The sequence below is a fragment of the Zalophus californianus genome, chromosome 3, assembly GCF_009762305.2.
Source record: "Zalophus californianus isolate mZalCal1 chromosome 3, mZalCal1.pri.v2, whole genome shotgun sequence".
Lineage (NCBI taxonomy): Eukaryota > Metazoa > Chordata > Mammalia > Carnivora > Otariidae > Zalophus > Zalophus californianus.
The window spans coordinates 184,168,307-184,190,509 of NC_045597.1; the positions used below are offsets into that span (position 1 = coordinate 184,168,307).

General features: G+C 44.4%; 1 protein-coding gene and 1 long non-coding RNA gene across 8 annotated transcripts in view; one reads left to right on the top strand and one right to left on the bottom strand.

Annotated features, from left to right (window-relative positions):
* Positions 1-11,640: 11,640 nt before the first annotated feature.
* Positions 11,641-14,374, bottom strand: LOC118356855. 3 transcript variants are annotated; one of them, XR_004819986.1, is made up of 4 exons: positions 14,239-14,374; positions 13,864-14,050; positions 13,578-13,708; positions 12,846-12,900 (listed from the first exon to the last, which is right to left on the bottom strand). It is a non-coding gene; the product is annotated as an uncharacterized LOC118356855 (long non-coding RNA). The 3 variants fall into 3 exon arrangements; XR_004819985.1 differs by lacking the exons at positions 12,846-12,900; positions 14,239-14,374 and adding an exon at positions 11,641-11,875 and having other exon boundaries at positions 13,864-14,221; XR_004819984.1 differs by lacking the exon at positions 14,239-14,374 and having other exon boundaries at positions 13,864-14,220.
* A 94-nt stretch (positions 14,375-14,468) lies between these two features.
* Positions 14,469-22,203, top strand: part of DAW1 (dynein assembly factor with WD repeats 1) — a 69,765-nt gene continuing 62,030 nt past the window's right edge. For 4 of the 5 annotated variants that reach the window (XM_027590812.1, XM_027590811.2, XM_027590814.1 and 1 more), the window contains exon 1: positions 14,469-14,586. In XM_027590812.1, the coding sequence (XP_027446613.1) occupies positions 14,505-14,586 (82 nt within the window). In that variant the 5' untranslated portion in view covers positions 14,469-14,504. The remainder of the gene's footprint in view (positions 14,587-22,203) is intronic. The other variant, XM_027590815.2, reaches the window with a different exon arrangement.

Genomic DNA, 22,203 nt, shown 5'->3' on the forward strand with positions numbered 1-22,203 from the left:
TGTCAGTTGTTAAGGGATGAGGAACCATAGTTGGTGATGTGTGCCAGGTACTGTATTAGGTGGTTTACACTCATGATCTCACTTCTCATGATAATCCTTCCAGGGAGGGGTTATCATTATATACACAGGATGCTGAGATTCAGCTCTGGGAAGGTCAGGTTTGGGGAGTCGAGCAGGGATTCAAGCTCCCAGTCCTCTGACTCTAACACCTCGCACCTTTCCATTGCAGCTGAGAACATAGCCTACGTCAGGGTTTAAACACCCCTTCCCCTAGTCTTTCTGAGGGAGGGCTAGGGTGGCGAGATCACATGGAAAGTGTGTGCTAGAAGGATGTCTGGGAGACGCAGTCTTGGTTTCTAGAACAGCCTCCAGCTTGCAGTAAGGCCTGATCCAACCCAAGGATGGAATGGGCTAGAAGGACCCCATAGCCAATGCTTGCCGACCACACCTTTGGCTACTCAACACCCACAGATACCCTTCTTCCCACATGTAAACTTTCAAACCACAACAACAGCAACAAAAAATGCCCTCATTATTGCCATGATACCATTCCCCAAAATGGAGACGTCCAATGTTACCCAGCGTCAGCAATCGTCTCTGCGTGAGTGTCTTTCCCATTTCAGTTCAATCTCAGCCTCGGTTGTTTTACTATAACCTACTGGCAAAATCATAACCAAGCCCTGTGTAAAACAGACGGAAAGGGGAGGGAGGAGGAAGCTGCTTCTTCTTTTTTTTTTTTAATTTTTATTTTAAAGATTTTTATTTATTTATTTGACAGAGAGCGAGACAGCAGGAGAAGGAACACAAGCAGGGGCAGAGGGAGAAACAGGCTTCCTGTCGAGCAGGGAGCCCAATGTGGGGCTCGATCCCAGGACTCTGGGATCATGACCTGAGCCGAAAGCAGACACTTAACCAACTGAGCCACCCAGCAGCCCCAGGAGGGGGAAGCTTCTATACAGCATGGAGAGCAGGAGCACCTTACCTTCCGCAGTGTTCATTTCTGCAACCGACCGTCTGACTTTATTCATTATTTGTTATTTCAATCTTCTGAACTCCACTGCCAGTTCTGGGCTCCCTTTGCCTCCACCAGCCTCTCAGCAGGTTAGGGTTCTTTATTCAGGCAGTAACTGAAACTTCATTCTTGAAGGGCATGAAACTTTGGGAGGTCCTTTTATGTGGGTTCTCATGGTCATCCATTGACATTTACCACTTGACAATGCATGATATAGAGCCTTTCCACAGGATTGCTTGGTTTGCAGAATATTCTCCCATCATTTACCTAGTTTAACAGGAACTCCATTTCCCCTTGATAACCAGTCTGATTCCCTTAGTCATTGTGGTGACCCTGTTTTTCTTTGACCTGTTTATCCAGGGACACAAGGAACCCAAAAGGGGCAGTTCGTGGTCATGGGAATATAGTTTTGTCCAATGGTGGGATAATCTTGCCCTTGGGATCTCAGACTTCTAAACCAGTCGAATAAGAGTTACAAAGATGATAAGTGAATTTTTATAAGTGAATTATTAGATGGGATGTTAGGAGATTCTACTCTCATTTCCATCCTTTGGATCTCAGAATAACACATTCTGACTATGAGAGAATCAGCACCCAGTATGGTTGTTGACTCAAAGCAAATAACCATATCAGGAACAACACACCCTAATCAAAGCAAGTGTTGCTTTCCACCTGGTGCTAGAACTGAGTGTCCACAGGCCAGTTGCTGCCAGGTGGCAAGGTTGTGGTAAGAGCAGGGAACGCTTTGACTGCCTCAATTCTTGTGCATGGACATGATTTTTTGCTCAGAAGCAACACTGTTAGATATCATGATGATTTCTTAGCCTGTTCAGGCTACTATAACAAAATACTACAACTGGGCAGCTTATACACAGTAAAAATTTATTTCTCATTTATTTCTCTTATTTATTTATTTCTGGAGGCTGGAAGTCCGAGATCAGAGCACCAGCATAAGTCAGATGAGGGCCCTCTTTCAGGTCACAGAGGACCTATTGCTGTGTCCTCACATGGGGAAAGGGGTCGGGGAGCTTCCTCTTTTTGTAATGCCTCTTTTTGTAAGTGCGTTAATCTTATTCATGAAGGCTCCCACCCTCATGACCTAATCACCTCCCAAAGGTCTCCTGTCCTGATACCATCACGTTGGGCATTAGGATTTCAGCCTGTGAATTCTGTGGTGGAGCAATGTGTAAGGCAGATTGTGTTGCAGGAAGGAGCCTGGGAAGCAGAGAAGAATGCTTATGCAGCCTAAGGGTCTTTTCCACTGAGGGCAACTTCCTGTCCCCTCTGTGACAAGAAGTTTCACTATATTCAACCTTCGGATGGTGTCAGCCTGGTCCTCGGGGTGTGGTACAAGAATGGGATTCAAGGCTGGTTGCCGCTGTGGATGATTTGGACACCCAACAAGGGCAGTGGGCAGGCAAGCCCAGTGGTGAGAAGAAATCCTGTCTTCATCCCTTACCTTCATCCCTGCCTCTACAGGCACTTCACTCACCGCCCATGAAACAAAACGTGGGGTCGGTGGGCAGGAGACTCACTGGCAGCTCCAGAGTGGGTTTACTTTCTTTTCTTGATCATCAAGAACCTTTGCTCTGGGGGTGGGCTGTGTCTTTGGTAAGCACTCACATGGACATAACGAATACTCTCACATTCCGGTCCCGTTCTGAGATGCCTCTCTCCTCCACCCTCCTCTTCTCTAGACTTCCTTGTCACCAAATTCCAACTTTTTCTTTCCAAGTCCCTGAACCTTTTTCCAAGTTATAGCAGCTGCTCACACACCAGACCCTCCTTCCCATTCCATGCAAAGTGGACTTTCAGACGCGCTGTTTCAAGTTCTGTCCCGAGCACGGTTTTTCATTCTCCACTGTCCTTGTGAGTTACTTCGAAGTGGGACTGTGACTTTGCAGCTGTCCACTTGTAACTTATGAAGCCGCATTTAAATGATGTTTAAATTTTTGCCTTCCTCAGCAGACTGGTGGGCTCCTTACATGGCCAGAGGTGCGGGCAGAAGGAAAGATGTCAGTGTAGGAGGATGGACACTCTAGGGGCATAAACTTTGTTCATGCAACTGATCTATTCCTTCAGGATCTGCTCCCACTGGATTCCGTAAGTGTACTCCCCTTGTTGATAGTGTGCTGCTGGTTCCACCTGATTTTATAGCTGGATGAGACTGACAACATCCAGTTCAGGATGGGCACCTCCATGCACAAGGCCAACTGTTTTTTTGGTCAGGGGTTTAGTCTCTGCTAGGGCTCCATAGCAAGCCAAGCACTATTTTTCTAAAGAAGATGTACTTAAAGGAGAGGACATGGTTTGCTTTGAAACCCAGTGATGTTTCCTTCAAGGCTCTCCGTAGGCTCTATTCATCGTCCTGAACATGCTTTGATACTTAAGCACCAAGAGGCGGCGCTATTTCCAGTGCTACCCGGAGGAATTGAGAGCCCTCCTTTGCTCAGTCTTGCTCCAAGTCAGCAGCCTTGAAGTTACTCAGTAAATGAGCTGAGACTTTCAACTCAAAGTGTCCTAATATTCCCACCAGGCTTTTTGCCTTGTAACTGGGTGGGGGGCAGGGTGCAACATCTTATTTTTCTCTTTGAAGCTTATATCCCAACAACCTTGAGAATACTGGTCTCCCACAAACATCTGTAAGGTGACAGATCCTTGCGTTTAACAGAATTTATCTTTGAACCACTTGCATCGATGGGTCATGGCAGGGTATCCTGCTACTGCTTGCTCGCCCCATCTTAACAGCGTGGTGTCATTACCTAGCGAACCAGCATGATCTCGTGGGCCGGGGGGATGCACAAAGTCCCTCCGTGCTACGGACTCCCAATATTTCATCCTGCAGTGGCTACTGCCCCAACCAGTTCGGACATCCAGTCCCAGATGCCTATCTTTGACGGTGTGTTGTCTCCAGTCACTTTTCTTACCAATTAATGATCAGGCAGGACTTTATTTTGAACACAAATCATTAAAACGGGGAATAAGAAGTTTTCCAAGTCACTGGAGGGCTAGAAGAACAGATTTTGAGCGGAGACTTCAGGCAGGGCGATCAAAACAACACCGCAGAGCTGGTGAAGCAAGTGTGTGGCCAGCTCCGCCACGGTCAGAAAGCAGGGAATTGGGACACCAGCATAGAGCGGGTGGCCGTGGAGGACACAGTACTGTGGGGCATGCTGGATGGCCCGCACTCTGCTTTCCAACATCCACGAAGCCAGAGACCCAATGTGGAAAACTCTGCTGAAGCCGCAGAAAAACTGCTGCTTCCATGACCGAGGGACTGAGCTTGGCAGCTGCAGCACATCAAGGATGCTGATCTGCTCCCCGATGGCCCAGGCGCCACCTGTTTGGTGGAAGTCAGGGCCCCGTGGAAGCCGGCTTGGCTCAGAGGCGATCTGCAGCCTCCAGCAGGCACGAGGCCATCCACCGGGGGCATGAAACAGAGCTGAGTGAGCCTTTTCCTGCCAGGGCTGCCAAAGAAGCCATGTAAGAGTCTGGGAAGTAAAAAGACTTATTGGCTGATTCAACATGAGGAAGAAGAGGAAGGGAAGTCTTTCAAGTGTCTGAAGAGGAGCTGGTGTGGGAGAAGGATGCTGTTAACATAGGTCCAGTTGAAGACAGCAATGTGGGACTGAAATAAGAGAGAGCGAAATAGATCAGAAAGGCAGGAGAAAGCCAAAGAAGCTTTGAAAGAGAAGGGAGTGCTGATGGGGTCACAGAAAGAGAAGGGAGGGAGAAGAAGTTTGGACCCCCCCACTTATGATAGAGCAGGGAGGTTGGCTCTGCTACACCTTCCAGTCATTACTCACAAATATTGCTACTCTGAGATGTCGGGCAGTCCAGGGGATTTAAGCCCTGAAGGAAAGAATGACAACAGCAATGGCTATAGAATCATGGGTCTCAAATTCTTTATTGTTGAATGTATTTTTGTATATATTCCCATGGCAAATAAGACATAGTGAGGGCAGTTTGATTTTTTCTCTTTTCCATTTTGAAATACCACCTGTTAGCAACCATGCACGGAGTGTAGTCACAATCCTGGTTGACAGAGAGCCACACTGTGGTCATCTTAGAGTGTGTCAGACATCACAGTCCCGCAGGGACTGCGGCTCTTGAGTCCGCACAGACTCAATCTCAGGGAAGTAGTTCTTCCTTCGTGGGGAAGGTGCTACATTCTTTAAAGGAAAGGCAGGAGGAAATGGAATTGTAGTTTTCTTTTTACATAAAAAATGTAGAGTAAAAAGACAAGCAAAAAAGTTGGTTAAATAAGATAAATATTTAAAATGGCTATACACAGGGGGCGCCTGGGTGGTGCAGTCGATTGAGCCCCACTCTTGATTTTGGCTCAGGTCGTGATCTCAGAGTCGTGAGATCGAGGCCTGATCAGTGGGGAATCTGTTTAAAACTCTCTCTCTCCCCGCTCTGCCCCTTCTCCCCAACCCCCCCGCCCTAAAATAAATAAATACAACTTAAAAAAAAATAAAACGGCTGTACACCCAGAGAAGGAGGCTTAATCTACCTTATCCTCTCAGAGTCTCAGTTTCTCATCTGTAAAATGGGGACAATGGTCCTCGCTTTCTAGAGGTTTTGTAAAGACTGAATCAGGTCATAATTTGTCTAATACACTTAACCCAATGTCTGCCACAAAGTAAGCGCTCAGTCAATGTTAATTAATTATTACTGTTATCAGAGCTAGCATATTTGTGTGTCATTAGCAGGGCTGTGCAAACCACATGTTTTGATTTCTTACAGCTTTGTCACGTAGCATGATCATTGTCTTATTACATATTCAATAACTGATTTTTTGTTTCTCTTAAATATATTAAATTGTGGCTAAGAATACAACACTAACACATAAGTAAAGTGAAACGCAATAGAAAACAACAACTCTAGCTCACCAATATTGAACATTCTTTCAATGCAAAGAGAAACACACATTTAAATGACAAAATCTCAACAAATAAATCCAAAATTACAAAAAGATAAACAAGAATCAGTCTTGTGTACCGTTTTGGTATACCCAGGGAATGGCCTTCAAAGACAGGTTTCTGGAAGGCAGAAGAAAGGAGTGTACTCTGCAAGAGTGTGTACTCCGTTGCCCAACAACATGGGCTCTGGACTTTGAAAGGCAACAGGTGTCATTATGGCTCATAAGAAACCTACCTACACTGCTGCCCCCTACTGCCAATGGGCAGCTAAATAACCATAAGTGGTTTGTAAAAATCCCTCAAAGTGACGCTTTGAATACCTGGTTAGATATATTGTGCATGTATGCATTGTAGAGTTAGATAATTCGGTTGTAGAAGCACATAACTGCAGGATGATAATATTTAAGGAAAAACAATTTTAGGTGCCTAAAGATTTAAAGGGCAATAAGTGCCCCTCTTATATTTTCATCATTAATCTGCACAAGAACCCCAGGAGAGAGATACTAACATTATCCCCACTGTAAGTGAAGGAAGCTAGAGGCTCTAAAAGTGACCCTGCTCTAAGCGTCAGAGCCGGCATTCAACTTCAAACTCCTTTAACTCAGTTTTCATCCTTTCTAGGCCAGGATGCCTCCCTAAAAGGGACACAGTCGTCAACAACATCAAAACTTTGAGTCTTGGGTGCCTGGGTGGCTCAGTTGGTTAAGTGTCTTCCTTCCGCTAAGGTCATGATCCCAGAGTCCTGGGATCGAGCCCTGCGATCGAGCCCTGCATCTGGCTCCCTGCTCCATGGGGAGTCTGCTTTTTTCTCTCTCCCTCTGCTGCTCCCCCTGCTTGTGCTTTCTCTCTCTCTCTCTCAAATAAATAAATAAATAAAATCTTAAAAAAAAAAAGGTTGACTCTTTGGCAAGTCTAATCTAATCACATTACACTATCTCCGTGCCCCCCCCTGCCCCCGCCCCGCGCGCACTCCCCACTTCTTTTGCAACCAAAAGCAACTTGCAGGCAAATGCACTTCTGTAGAGTATGAGCCACACCGGGAAGTTTAGGTGGGTCAAAGCTCTTGTGTGAGCAGCGTTGTAAGGATCCACACTCCCTTGGGCGTGAACGGAGGACTGCGGGCAGTCTCTGCAGCACCCCAAGCCCCGCCATGGAGGAAGAGTGCAGAGAAACCTGGCCCATGCCCAGCCTGGGTCAGCAGGCTCTGGGAGTGCCCCCATTAAGCCTGGCCCTGGAGCCCTAGGGTGGGGAAGGGGCATCATTTGTGGTTCTCCAACCCAGAGGAGATACCTTTTCATAATCTGCGCAAAGGCATGGATTGTGCTAGTGGTGGCCGTGTATGAAGCACTTGCTGGGCATTGTCTGCCCTTGGGTGCTTCACGAGTCTGGCGGGCAGAGGGTACCAGCGCCCTGACTTGAAATCAACTCCCTTCACCGGCATATTTAGGAAGTGGACCCTTTCATCTGGGTAGACAGAGGAAAGACGGAGATGGTTTGTTATAAGATGTGGAAGGCTGACAGAGAACTCCTTTGGCGTTTTGAGGTTCAGGAAGAAGAAGAATGATACCACCCTTCTGTGAGATAATACTAGAATCCGACAAGCCTTGCAAAGAAACTTTCCTTCATTACTGCAATGGGTGGAAATTGGGTAGAAATGGCAGCCCAATGTGGGTTAGAGAGAGCCCTCTTGTTTCTCATGGTCAAATTGGCCTGTCTAGATATTTGAAAATTTTCAGGATCCATGACTGGGACATGGAAGGTAGAGAGCCTTCCAGGGTCTGCTGGCCTAGAGGAGAAAATGCATATGTGATGCATAGACTGTCCAGCTGCAATCCAGAGCAAGACATAGTCACATGTCAGCACCTGGCTGCAGCGAGGGGGGCAGGGAGCAACCCTGGCAAGTAGGGGGCGGTTTGCAAAGTAGGAGGGCAGGACCCATGGTAACCGTGACTGAGAATTCTGGGCCTTTCTCCACAAGCCATGATGATAAGTGGCTATGGGGAGTTCAGAATAAACTCTCTTTGAGGAGGGCAAAGAAAACAACAGTTCTGAATGCAATGAGGTTTTATACATGAAATGGCTTCCACAGGAATCCCTGGATTCATCTGAATTTGCTGGAAAGTGGCCAGGTACAGTCTTGTGAATGGGGACCTGAGGCAGGAATCGCCTTAGTCCTGATGTGAAACCCACAGCCACACCGTACAGTTGAACTGAGCATGTGGCAAAGGTAATTAGAGTCTGGTACGACTTTAGAGCTGATGAAGTGGGAGGCCTATCAGGTGGAAGGAATGACAGAATGGAAGCCCAGAGCCTGAATAAGTTGGCCAGGTTATCCTGGAGCTGAACGGAATGAAAGATGATTTGCAGCTGAGGGACCCCAGGTGAGGACAAGTGACTTGCTCAAAGGTAACTGATGGCAAGGCCAGGATTGGAACTTCCAACTCCCAGTCCACCGTCATTCACCTGCCCGCACCTACTGTCTTGGGAAAACACACAGGCAGTATAAAATCAAGGAACTACAGCATCAAAAGGGAAATCAGACCTCTTATCTAGTTTTGGCTTTCATCCAATCAATACTGTGTTCTGCAGTCATCCTGGCAGCTGGTGAAACTGCTTCAGCTAAAACACTTCCCGTGCTGGGAAATCCTCAGTACTTTTTGAGACAGCCTAGCCCATTACTGGACACACGGGGACAAAGTTCTTTGCATTGAGCTGAAATCTGTCTCTGGGGATCCGGCTCTCTCAACCCTGCCTTCTACCTGCGCATAATCAGTTACTTCCTCTTCCAAATGGATCCTCCAAATTCTTGAGCATCAAACACTAATGGAGGACCCACTGTGTGCCAGGCACAGAAGGTGGTGTGATGCCCATGGCAACTCCCCTTGTTCGAACATTCTCAAGTCCTTACACACCTTTATTCTTCTCTGGACAATCTCTAGAGTTGTTAAGATCTAGAACCCTCTTCCCCCTTCTAAGTCCTCACAGGCCATTTGTTTAAGAAGACAAGTGTATTTGGATCTACAGATAAAGTAGTTATGTCTTAAGGAATGCAAACTCGTTTCAATATTTATACTAATTATATTAATACAAACATAACTAGAAAAGTGTATCTACTGTTAGGTATCATATAAAGGACTCCAAATTACCTGTATGGGGTTATCAGAGTAATTGTTGATCTAGATTATCAATTTGAATGGGAGCCATATGCACACACCCTTCCCCAATTTCAAACAAACAACCTTAGGAAAATAAATGCTTATCACTGTCATCACCAACCTTGATACTTACAGAGTGTTTCTGAACAAGCCAGACTTAGAGATAACAACCCCATTAACTTGATGCTGGGATCATTCTTATCTTTCTGATGAGGAAACTGAAGCCTTAGGGGTTAGGGATCTTGCCTAAGAGCACATGTCTGGTACGTGGCAGAGCGAGGTCTCAGGTCAGGCATGCTGCTCTTAGTGGCAGAAGCTACTGTGGACCAGCCCTGTTCATGTGGCCTGCTTGCCCCAGGAGCAGTCCCTCATTGATCATAAATGCAGTCCTCCTACTTAGGGACATGCCCCCCACTCCATAAACACAATCGTTTCAAACCCACCTGAAATTTGATCCTTTCTAGGAATGACTTCCCCCAAATTACTGTTTTCAGAATTAGATCCTTTGTACCTGAAACATGCCTAGCACTGGTAGGCCCTCTATATATACTTAGTAAATCAATTAGTGGCCCCTGGCGCCACTGGTTTTCTGGTCCCAGATGAGATCAGGTACTCCACAAGTCCTTCAGGGATGCGGAGGCAGAAACGGGAAGAAGTTTCAAAAGCCCGGATGCGGCTCCTCTGGGGTTGCTGTACTGGGATCCCATGACCTGGGAGGCACAGCTGACCTCTCCTGCCCGTCTCTGAACATTCAGATCTCATTCTCTGTACCTGCTTTCCAGGAGGCAACTGTACCTCTCTTTTCTATGTACTGCTTTCAATGGGTGCCCCCAAAGCTAGTGATTATAGTCTCCCATTGATGCCATGGCTCTTTCCAGGAGGAACTGGGTCAAATGGGAACCACCATGTCCTGCTGGAACCGCATTCCTGCCCATTGGTCTCACCTCAGTGCTGAGCCAGATCCTCCAGGCTGACTCCTGGCTCCCTCCCTCGGTCCTTCCTTCCCTCCTTCTTTCCCTCTCCCACTTGTAGACATTCCTCCACCCCCCGCCTTCCTTCACACTCTGGTATCCACTGGTGTCCCTCAGCACATCGGAGACTCCAAAACCCAGTTATGTAGAGAATTCCAGTTTCTTCCCACACTGTTTCTGGGTTCTCTTCACATCCTCGGATAGGACTGAGCGAGCAGCTTACTGTCCCTGATGATCAGGGAAGACTTCAGAATACATAAAAGGCCTGATGGTAGGGGGAGAGTGCCCACCTTCACTCAGTCTTGGCCAAGCCATTGTCACATATTATACCATATATACTGAGTGGTTTTCAAACTTTATTGTTCACCAGAATCACCAGAAAACTTGTTCAAACATGGATTGTTGGGTATTCGCTACCAGCATTTCTGATTCTGTAGGCAGTAGGGTGGGGCAAGAATTTACATTTCTAGCAAGTTCCCAGGTGAGACTGATGCTGCTGGTCCAGGGACACACTGAGAATGGAAACCCAGTATGGCTTCAATCCACCAGACAGAATTAGTTTGGGGAGTAAAGTTAATGCTACTAATTCTTTTTTTTTTTTTTTTTTTTTTTAAGTTTCTGGTTGTTCAAGGCAGGTGTCAGCAGGAAGAAACCCAGAGTCAAATGTTACTTTTATATATACAAATCCATTATGAATGCCGATTATTCCTCTAGTGGGTCAATGGTCAAATCAACACAGAATGGCAGGAATTGATGAAAAAGTATGATACAACTTTTAGAAAGGTCTCTAAAGTAGTCCTGTGAGGAAGTCATACCAAGTCTGCCAGACACTGAGATGAGCACCCATCACCTGGGCAATGTAGGAGTTTTGTTTTTGTAGATTTCTGTACATCATTTATGGCTAATGGCTCTGCACTGGGGGTAAGTTAGCACGAAATAGACATTTACTCAGGTTGAGAGAGTCATGCAGCACCTTCCAGGAATGAGTAAATGCTGAGTCAATTAAGCATAGCTTTCACCTCAATGTAAGCCAAGGCCAAAAGAGAAATCTGCCCACACTCATGAACTTCACTTGCTTCTCTTTGGATCACCACTTCATTTGCATACAAGCCTACTGCCTCCCAAAAAGGGGGGTGGGGGGACTTACATTGGGTACCTGTGACAGGATTCTGGGCTGTCAAGTCAGTATACTAGGAATCCTATCAGCAAAGAGTATCTAGGTGTTAGGGAGAAACGGTGAGAGAACGTTGGGACAGTCAGGGTGCTTCCACATCTGGATAAATGACTCTCAAGTTAAGACAGAGGTGAGGGCTGCTGACCCCTGGTGGGCATGGGCTGTGGGAAGATGGGACTTCAACACCAAGGACCTGTGCCCCAGAGTCTGTAAAGAGGGCTCTGGATGTGACATGGAGATGGTGAGGCAGTTCTCTAACTCATGTGGGAGAACTTGGCTTAAACTCTTTGAGCCAAGAGAAGGATGTCAAAAGCTGCAGAGCTGGAATTCTTTTTTTAATAAGCAAAAGGACAACCTGTTAAAGTTTGGTTCAAGGGAGTAGGAGCAATCCTTTACCTGGAACAGAAAGACAAGAGCCACTTAGGAAGTTCAGGAACTCCTGGAAATGGAGGGAGTGGTGGAGGATAGATAGGTAACAGTGGTGGAGGCTCTTGGTCTCATAACTAGAGGAAGGTGTAGGTGAAATTAGGGGTGAAGCAGGGAGTGAACTTGAACTTGGAGCGCTCTTAACAAAAGTGGAGCCAGATGGTTCTGTGGTTGTTATCTATATCCTGGAAGATTCTGAAGCCTGGCTTGTTCTGTGGAAAACAAAGGCCACTTTTTATTTTGCAGTAATTTCAAACTTTTGGAGAAGTTGCAAGAATAGGACAAGGAACTTCTCAAAAGGGGCCCTTTGCTTAGCTGGATTTAACATTTTTTTTTTCTCAGTGGCTTTATTGTTTCTTATTCGTCCACATATCCAAACACACACATGCACGTGCGTGCACACACACACACTCACACACCTACACATAAACAAAAATTTTCAAAACCATTTGAGAGTTGATTGCAGATAAAATACCCGTTTATCTCTAAATAAATCAGTGTTTTTTTTTTCTAAGAACAAGGACATTGTCTTATATAACTACAGTGCAATGATCAAAATCAGGAAACTTAATATTGATATAATATCAATATAATCTAAACCACAATGTCTCACCCAATTGTCCCAATCATGTCCTTTACAGCTTATTTTCTTCCTGGTTCAGGACCCAGGATCACTCAGTGCATTTAATTGTTCTATGTCTTTAGTGTCCTTTAATCTGAAGCAGTTTTCATTGTTGTTTTTTTTTCTTGACCTTGACAATTATTTTGTACAATTTCTTTAATTTGGGTTGTCCTCATGTTTCCTCATGATTAGAGACAGGTAATGCTTTGCAGGCAGGAATTCCAGAGAATTGCTGTGTTCTTGTCATTGGATTGTATTAGGAGGTGTATGAATGTCAGTTTGTCCCTATATTGGGGATGTAAACTTCGATCCCAGTGGTTAAATGGTGTCTACTGGTTTTCTCCATTGTAAAGTTACTATTCTTTCAAAGGCCTCATTTAAAATGTCACAAGCATAAACAGTAAATGGGTGAACAAAATCTACTAAAGACTTCCTTCTTTCTTTTTTTTAAGATTTTATTTATTTTATTTGAGAGAGAGAGAGAGAGAGAGAGAGAGCTGAGGGAGGGGCAGAAGGAGAGGGAGAGAATATCAAGCCTACTTCACGATGAGCAGGAGCCCAAGGTGGGGCTCGATCCCATGACCCCGAGATCATGCATGACCCGGAGATCATGACCTGAGGGGAAACCAAGAGTCCAACACTTAACTGAGACACTCAGGAGCCCCAAGACGTCCTTGTTTCTATAGATGACCTCTTTGCCCTTCCCCACTTAAACCTCTTCCAGAGTCTTAATGATTAGGGGAGACTTTGAGCTAGAAGGAATCTTAGATTTTGTCTGTTTTTCTGTTTCCCAAGCGTGGGAAGCTATGATTTTTATGTCTTCCCATTTGTATTAGGCTTAATTGTTTCACACCATAGCAGAGGCTCTCCCATTTCAGTGATTTCTCCAAACTTCTGAGTACATGAAGTAGAAAGGCTCAGTTGGGTGCTAGGCTGTCTTGAAAATTTCAAATAGTTGATTTTTCCTACTTTTTTTTTTTTTTTTGGTAAGAAAGGGAAGGCCTTTGGTTCATAGTCTCTGGTAGGCAATAGTGTAGGTTCATTCAATAGCATTTTAAAATCATGTTTATTTTTACAGTTACCTGCTGCTCCTCATCAAAAATTGGGTAAAATTCTAATTTACAGGATTAACAATAATTTCCTTTCAAGTTTGCATTTAAAAACGTGAGGTAAAATAAGTGAGTCAATTTGGAGGAATTGTAAGAACTCAAGGAAAACTTTTAGGTACAGGGGCATGGAAGCGATGAGTGGACGTGGCCCACAGTTGTGATGACCACAGAGGAAGCGCTTACCTTTGGGGAAATTCCGACTTTGGAATTTAGGCCAAAGTCCTTAAAGGAAATGGACAGTCTGGCCCCACTGATTCTTCCCGGCCGGCCTGTCTTCCTCACGGGAACTGGACTTGGCAGGCAAAGAACCGATTCTGGCAAGAAACAGAACAGGCCACAAAAATGTCCGGAAAGCCTTAAACCCTGGGTGGACAGTACCGTGTGGGCTCCAGGTGACAGGCTTCTGACACACCTGCCTTCCCATCCCGCCTCCGCGGCTCGCTAGCTGGGGAGAGGAGGGTTGTCTCACTTTTTCTGATTCCGGGTTGTCCCATCCGTCGTGAGAGGGGGCGGGAAGAAAAGGTGCACATCTCAAACCTCTGTTAGTCTCTACAGCTACAGGTGTATAAGGCGCCAAGCGCAGCGTACCGCACAGCGTCAGGAAATGTAGCCTCTTACGTTGTGGTTCTAATTCTCTTGTGGGGACAGGGACAGGGCTGGAGGAGAGGCAGGGAATGGTGACCCGGAGGGGATTTTTCTCCCGTCTCTCCTCCCTGGGAACTCAATGGGCCACAGTGGGAGCGGCCCGCACCTCGCCCTCCCCGGCCGCGCCTCGCCCCTTGTGAGGTCACCCTGATTGGGGACGCGAGGCCCCCGCCACCCCGTCCCTGCCCGGCCCAGGCACCGACGGTGCAGAAGGAGCGAGGGTGGCAACGCTCTCTTCAGCGACGCGCCCTGGAGCCCCCGTCCGCCCCTGCGAACAAGCAGGCAGGTGTAGGCGCCGGCAGGGGCGGGGCGTGTTCCCTGGCCGCGCCTCGCCGGGCCGACGCCCCCCAACCCTCCCGGGGTCGCCCGCGCCGCAGACCGCACCCCGGAAGCCTGCACGCCCAGCTCCGCGCCCTGGAAGCTCGCGCATGCGCGCCGAAGCCCCGCAGCTGTTTGGCCGTTTCCATGGCTACGAAGAGCGTTGGCCGGGGGCCCGGGAAGGAGAAAATGAAGCTTAAGAGCCTCCTGCTCCGGTATTACCCGCCAGGTACCGGCCGGGCCTCCTCCGTCCTGGCGTGGGGTCCTGGGCTCTGGCTTTGGGAGGCTCCGCGGCGGCGGAGCGTGCGGGGACTCGAGAGGCCCGGGGGGGGGTGTCCCCTAGTGGGTGATCCATGTGGGGGGCAGATAGCCGGGCGAGTCCCAACAGGGGCCCCTCACTCCTCCCCACTCCTTTGGTTGCTGGACACTGTTGCTCGAAACATTCACAGTGATTTTTTAAAGGCGTTCTTTAAACGTTGAGGTTGCTGAGTTTATAATGCTTTTCTGGCTAGTTAGGAATGTGGCAGATGGGGAGGGAGAGGCGGTGATCAGTGATGTCCCAAGAGATTGGTTTCTGGAAGGGACGACACTGACAAGGAGCACATTGCTTTTTATTTTAAACATAGCAGAATGATCACGTCAAGATGTGTTGAGTATGAAAAGGAAAATGCATATGCAACAAAGTATATTAATTGAGTGTCCGCATTCCAGACCACACACATCAGTTGACCCACAGGTTTTTTGAGGGCCACCAGGCGCTCTGTGCCCCGGGGCTTTCAGCTTGAAGGTCACAGTCCTTGATTCCAATGAGTTAAGGAATTTCAAAATACACCGACAGAACGCTATAGTTTTTAGAGTGGGACAAACTTGTCTAGTTGTCTTGTTTCATAGGTGAGGACTTGGTCACCTTTGAAGAATGAGTGAAGCCCACTGGTCACCCAGCTCATTAGGTACAGAAATAAAGGCAGAACTCTTGGTTCCAATTCAGAACTCACTTTAAAAAATAAGAGTAGGGGCACCTGGGTGGCTCAGTGGGTTAAGTGTCTGCCTTGGGCTCAGGTCATGATCCCAGGGTCCTGGGATGGAGCCCCTCGAGGCGCTCCCTGCTCAGCAGGGAGCCTTGCTTCTTCCTCTCCCTCTGCTTTCCGCTCACCCTGCTTGTGTTCTGTCTCTCAAATAAATTTTAAAAATCTTTTAAAAATAAATAAAAATAAGAAGAATATAAGATAAGAGTCTGCAAAACTTTTTTTTTATTTTAAATATATATATATATTTTTGAGTCTGCAAAACTTTTTTTTTATTTTAAATATATATATATATTTTTAATTTTTCTGGCAGAGAGAGACACAGCCAGAGAGGGAACACAAGCAGGGGGTGCGGAGAGGGAGAAGCAGACTTCCTGTGGAGAGGGAGCCCGATGTGGGGCTCGATCCCAGGACCCTGGGATCATGACCTGAGCCGAAGGCAGACGCTTAATGACTGAGCCACCCAGGCACCCCAAAGTCTGCAAAACTCGCCACAAAGCAGTAGATGACCAAATATCCTTGCCAGATGAGAAGTTTGGGCTTCCTTGCAAGGGTAAGCCTGGCAGCCACTCTCACCAATGTGAAGAGAACATTTGTAGCAAAATTATAACTCATTTTCTCCCTCTTAGAATTACAGTTAAAATAACATGAAAAGGCTCTAGATGTGAGAGGTAGCACATAGGAAATTGTAAATAGCTTGTTCTCTGGAAGCATTTACAACTTTACTTTGGCTGTGCTTGGTGTAGGCTGGTGCTGGTTCCCATCGACTGATATGTGAATGGCTTGCTTTCATTCATCCCTTTGCTGTGGAGTGTAGGTTAGGAAGATGAGCTCTGGGATCATAATAACTGGCTTTCACCGTGTACAAATTTTGTAACTTGGTCGATTTGTTTCTATCCATCGAGGCGTTTTGATCATCAAGTCACATGGTGAAAATAACACCCATCTTGCCCAGCTACTGACCCTTTGCAGCTACTTTCGCATTTATCTCTTTCCCTTCAGAGCAAACCTCCTTGGAAGAACAGTGTCCCCATTTCTCTTCTCTCTTCTGCCTTGGACTCACTCCTATCCTGTTCTCACCCTCATGGCCCCGCTGAAACTGCCCTCTTCAAGATCCTCAATGACCTCCAACATCACTCAGCCCACTGGCCGCCTCTCTGTCCTTCCTTTCCTGACCTGGCAGCAACATTTGATGCATTTGACTACTTTGCCCCTTAGCTCCCAGGACACACTGGTTTTTAATCCTGCTGTATTGTCACTCCTTCTTCATCCATCTTGTTGGCTTCTCTTCCTTCTGATCTTAATGTTGGAGCTCTGTCCTTGGACTTCTCTATCTATACTCATCGGTTAGGTGATCTCATCTATTCTCCAGGTTTAATAACCTGAGGGAGTAGTCCTGAGAACCTACCTCATGGCCTGCCCGGTTGTTCATTTGGATGTGCAATGTGCATCTCATACGGGGCATCCTATGGTCTCTCTCCTCTCACTCAATGGCAGCTCCATTCCTCTATCTGCCTGAGCCAAAACCTTGGACTCATCCTTTTCTCCCATCTTGCATACTCCCCATTTGGTCCAGTAACAAATCCTGCCAGCTCCCCTTTAAAATATATACAGGATTCAGCAGTTTTACCCCACAGCAATGGCTACCATGCTTTCTATTGCTAAAGCTTCCACCCTTGCCCCGCTTCTGTATATTTTCATCACAGCAGCAGGATGACTGCTAGAACATAAATCTGATCGTGTCACTGTTATGCTTGAGCTCTCCAATGGCTTTGCATTTTACTTAAAATAAAAGGGCCATGATCTCCAAGGCCTTAATCTCCAAGGCCCTACAGGATCTTCCCTGCTTTTGCCTCTGACTTCACCCTGCTTCCCCTCCAGCAACACTACTCTTCTTGGTGTTCAGTGGATGGGCTGGGCATGCCCCGACTCAGGGTCTCTGCACTTGCTACTCTTTTTGCTTGGAATAATCTTCCCTGGACATCTGCATAGCCAGCATGCTCACGTATTTTTGGCTCTGTCCTTAAAAGTAAGTAAAGTGAGTAAATTGAAGCCTCCCTTTCTAGAATCTCTACAATTTCCAACTTCTTCTCAAGATATTTCATAGCATCCTCCGCTGCTTTGTTTTTTTTCCCTAGCATTACCTCAGTTCAACATACCACAATTTTACTTACTTATTTTGCTTAGTCACCCCGACTTAGAATAAAAGCTTCATGAGGTCCTGGACTTTGTCTATTTTGTTTACTACCGCATGTCTAGCACTTAGAGTAGTTAGAGAGTGGTCAATAAAGAGGCACTCACTTATCTGTTGAATAAATGAATGAGTTTAATGAGATGATGTGTGTTGAGTAGAATGCCTCGAGCTCCTCCTGAAATAGGAATAGGTCAGACAGATGATCGGTAAGATTCGCTCCAGCTCTGAAAGCCCAGGGTTTCAACAGCAATCTCACATTCAATAAGGCTTTAGACTTACATTTACAACTATTGCATTAATGATTATCTTATAATGAAGTCATATCACTTAGCATGTTAGACACTTAATTTCTGAATTCCAGTCTTTGGTGAGCCACACATTATATACAAGTTTCCACGGTACTACTGAATAGCAGGTGGGTGTTGAAATAACATTATCAAGTAGGAAAAAAATCACTCACCACTGAATCATTCTTGTGTTACCTTTATCCCTTCTGCAATTTTGTTTAATCTCTTAATCCACAGATTTCAGTCCTCCTACTTTCTTTTGAGTAACATATAGGTCAGGAGCATTCCATTGTTGGCATCCATGGAATTGTCCCTCTCCCTCCTAAAGGTACATAGCAGTAATATGGCTAATCAAGCATGGGCATTCTCTTTTTATCTCATTCATTAATTCATAAGCTCTTCACTTCGTGAAGAGTGGGTGTTGCATACGTGCTTTTCAACTGACTCAGGCATGACTGTCTTTGTCTTTTACTTCTTGTGTGTAGGCCCCTAGTTTTTTGGGCCACGAGAAGGTGATAATAAACATTAATTAGACTAGTTAATATCCTGAGCACTTTAAAGGTCTCTGTTGGTTGAATGTGATCGGAGTGAGGAACACTCACATCTTTTGAATTTTAGCCTTATATATAGTACATTGCAGAATTTTTGGGGGGGCAGCTTCTTACTTAAGTGTTTTTGGGAATCATGCCTAATGCACAAAAATTCACAACCAGGGGCAGATGGAGAACATTAAGATACTATGGGAAACAATCCCTGAAGAAAAACATGTACTCCTGGGAGCATCTTTGTCTATTTTCTTCTTGTATTCTTCACTGTGCATGACCCAGCCTGTGGCTCGTACTGCAGCTCAGTGGTCATGGGAAGGGTGAGCATTTGACCTTGATGTTTTGTAACGGTGGAACAGTCCAATGCACAGGTTTCAGATTTTGCACTTTGTTTTCTAGATCCATTTGTATAGTAACCCAACTAATTTTTTGTAGTCAACTTTAAAGACTTTTAACATTTTTTATTTTATAAGAAACAAGATAGTAGTGAAAAAAAGAATGCAGTATTTTGTGAATTTGCCAAAATTATTTAGTGCATTTCCTTAGGATGTTAAATTATGGTGTGTGGGCTGTCAAGTGCTAATTCTTTCCAACCTTTCTCTGAGTTACAGATTAAGATTATATTATTTACTCATTGTTTACATCATTTGTTTACTCAACTATATTGAATGCCTACTTCCCTCAAGAATAGACAGTGCATATTGAGTACTCATACATGATGCAAAATACTTAAAATTACAGAACAGGAAAGAAGCAGTCCTTAATTATAGTGATGCCTTAAGCTGATAGAAACTTTGCATGATATTTGGGTTTTCAAATAACCTTATGGGGATCTTGATCTTGATCTTCAGGAGTTTATATGCTAATAATGTTAATCTCTCTCATTTTTCTTCCTTTTTCTCCATGTTCTAATTTTTCTCTTTTTTTTTTCTATCATAGAGTAGTATTTACTTTTAACAAAATTCTGAAAAATACATGAAGAGATAGCTAAGATCATGCTCAACGCCCTGAGGGTGTGATGGCTCTTTGAAGGGAGCCGCCTGACATATCTACCAATAGTGAGAATGCCCATTTCCTCAACCGAGCTAATATTTAGTAGTATCAGTCTTTGCCATCTTTGCTATTCTGATGAGTAAAGATTATATCTCTTGTTGTATTTTGTATTTCTTTTTAATGGAGTTGGGAACATTTTATTTCAGTCTGGTTATTGACCATTGTCCCGCTCTGTTTGCAAACTGACCGTTCTTGCCTTTTATCCATTTTCTTTTTAAAAATCATTTTTTAGACTTCTTTATATTAAGTTCTTTAAGCTTTGTATTTATAGTTGAATTTTTTTTTTTTTTTTTTTTTTGCTGGTTGTCATTTGTCTTTAACTTTGTGGAATCTTCTCCTGTGTGGAAGCTTCAAACTTATTTCGGACAAATGCATCATTTTTTTTTCTTTTTTAGGTGTTGAGTTTCACATCATGCTTAAAAAGCCAATTACTTACACTAAGATGTAAATATGTTCTATTATTTTGACTGTTCTATATTTTGTTTTTAATATTAAAATCTCTAATCAACCTAGAATATATTTTTGTATATTGTGTGGTAGCAATCCAGTTTTATGAATTTTTCCAAAATCCAACTGATTATTACATTGTTATGTATTGCATAATTTATTCTTTCCCCATCAATTTAAAATATTACCTTCAGTTTATTTTTAAACTCCCATATATAGGTGATTCTATCATACTGATCTAATTTTGTTTCAGAATTACACTTTATTGTTTTACAGTTCGTTGTAATATATGGTGAATTTTCAAATTCCAAAAAATAAAGTCATTATAATTACTTTAATTCATAGGTTGATTTGACATGTTTATAATATTACATTTTCCCATCTAGAAATGTGTGTCTCCATTTATCACAATTTTCCTTTTTGTTCAATAGTACAGCTAGACCTTGCACATTTCCTGTTAATTTTATATTTAGGTGTTCAGTGCAATTATAGATGTGATCTTTCCTTTACTTGACTCTTCCCTTGTCAATGTATCTAATTCTTATCTACTTCTGATCTTAGCTTTTTGTATTCTATTTATTTTTTCTAAACCCGCTTAAATCCTTTCTAGAACACGCGGCATATAAATAGGTTTTTGAGAAGATTTTTACAATGTTACAACATCCATATTTTATTGAAAATGTTAATGTGGAACAAGAAGCCGATTTTTACTCTAAGGAAATAACAGTATTTACAATGGTTGGCTCTCCACTGATCCTTTCTTTTTTCTTTGTAAGTTTGCTTCTTAGACTGGAGTATGGTTTCAAGTCTTTGATATGGAAAGATCACTTCTTGGGGAAAAGAAACAAAATAAAACTATCCCGAACTAGCCTTTTAGGTACAGTTGTTTGCCTGCTGTGTCCTGGTGTTCTGGTCATTAAAAGCATATGGAATGATTTTTCTGTTCTAAAATGTTATACTTCGTTACACAACAGCTGCTTGGGTTTACCTGCTTAGGTTGTGCCAAATCCGTGCAGTGCGACTGTGTTGAGATGAATTCCTCCCAAGACTGTAGCTGTGCAGTTCAGTGAGTGGTGACGTCTGACACTGGGAAACAAGCTCTGTAGGAGAAGCAGGATTGAGGGGGAAGATCCTGGACTTGTTTGGGGTACAGGCAAGATATCCACACGTCTGGAACTCAGAGGTCTAGATGGGAGATTACAGCTGGTAATTGTTGGCATACTGATGGTAATCAAAGCCATGGGTACAGGTGAATTTATACAGAGAAAAAAATGTAAAGAGAGAGTTCCTAGACCCGAACCCTACCCTAAATCAGTATTTAAAGGTCAGGTCTAAGAGGAGGAATCAGTAAAGGAGAATGAAAAGTAACAAAGTAGAGAAAAAAGACAGAGAGATTTCATAAAAATTGATGGAGAATTGTATTTGAAGAAGGAGGGAGTTGGTCATGGTGTTGATTATCTTTGAAAGTCCATGTGCCATAAAGATAAGGACTGTCAATTGCATTAAGCAATCTGGGGACACTCATCCAGTCATCTGTCAGTTAGCTTGTATTCAACAAGTGCTGCTTGAACAGTTCCTGCGCACCAAATTTCATGGTGGACACTAGGGATAAAGAGAAGACAGGCCCAGGAGTGCATAGTCTAGTGAGTCAGATGTGGGGAGGACAGAAAACAGAAAGATCATAAAGACAACGGGGAGGGGCAGGCACCACTGAGGGAGAAATGAAGGCCAGAGAGGGGAAGGTGTAAATCCATTTGACAGTGTTGTTTGTACTTGAAGTTGGCTAAATCATGGGCTTACTGTGAATAAATCATCACGACTCATTCCCAGGAGGGTCTTCCTGGGAGTATAAAGAAGCATATGGTTTCAAAGATGTTAAAATCTCACTGGGGAGAGAAGGCATAGAGGCAATTTATGTAATACAAGGTGACTATGTGTCACAAGGCAATATTTGATTCCTCATTAGATAATAAGAACTACTTAATGAGTTTCTAGATGCCAGGTGCTTTATTTACATATTATTTCAACCAGCAAAATGAAGGTATTATCTATAAATGAGAAGACTGAGATATAAAGAGATTCCTGTAACATGAAATAAGTTAGGACTTGAGCTGGAACTCAAACCTGGATCTGTTTGATGCCACGTGCATGCCTTTTCAACTCAGCCACATTCTATCTCAATGGTTCAGTGCTTTGGAAAGTAAATACAGTGTTTTGGATGGAATTTCTTATTTTCTCTTGATCTAAAAGCCTTCCGGAATCACATCTGTTATATCAAATTTATGAAGTTAGGGC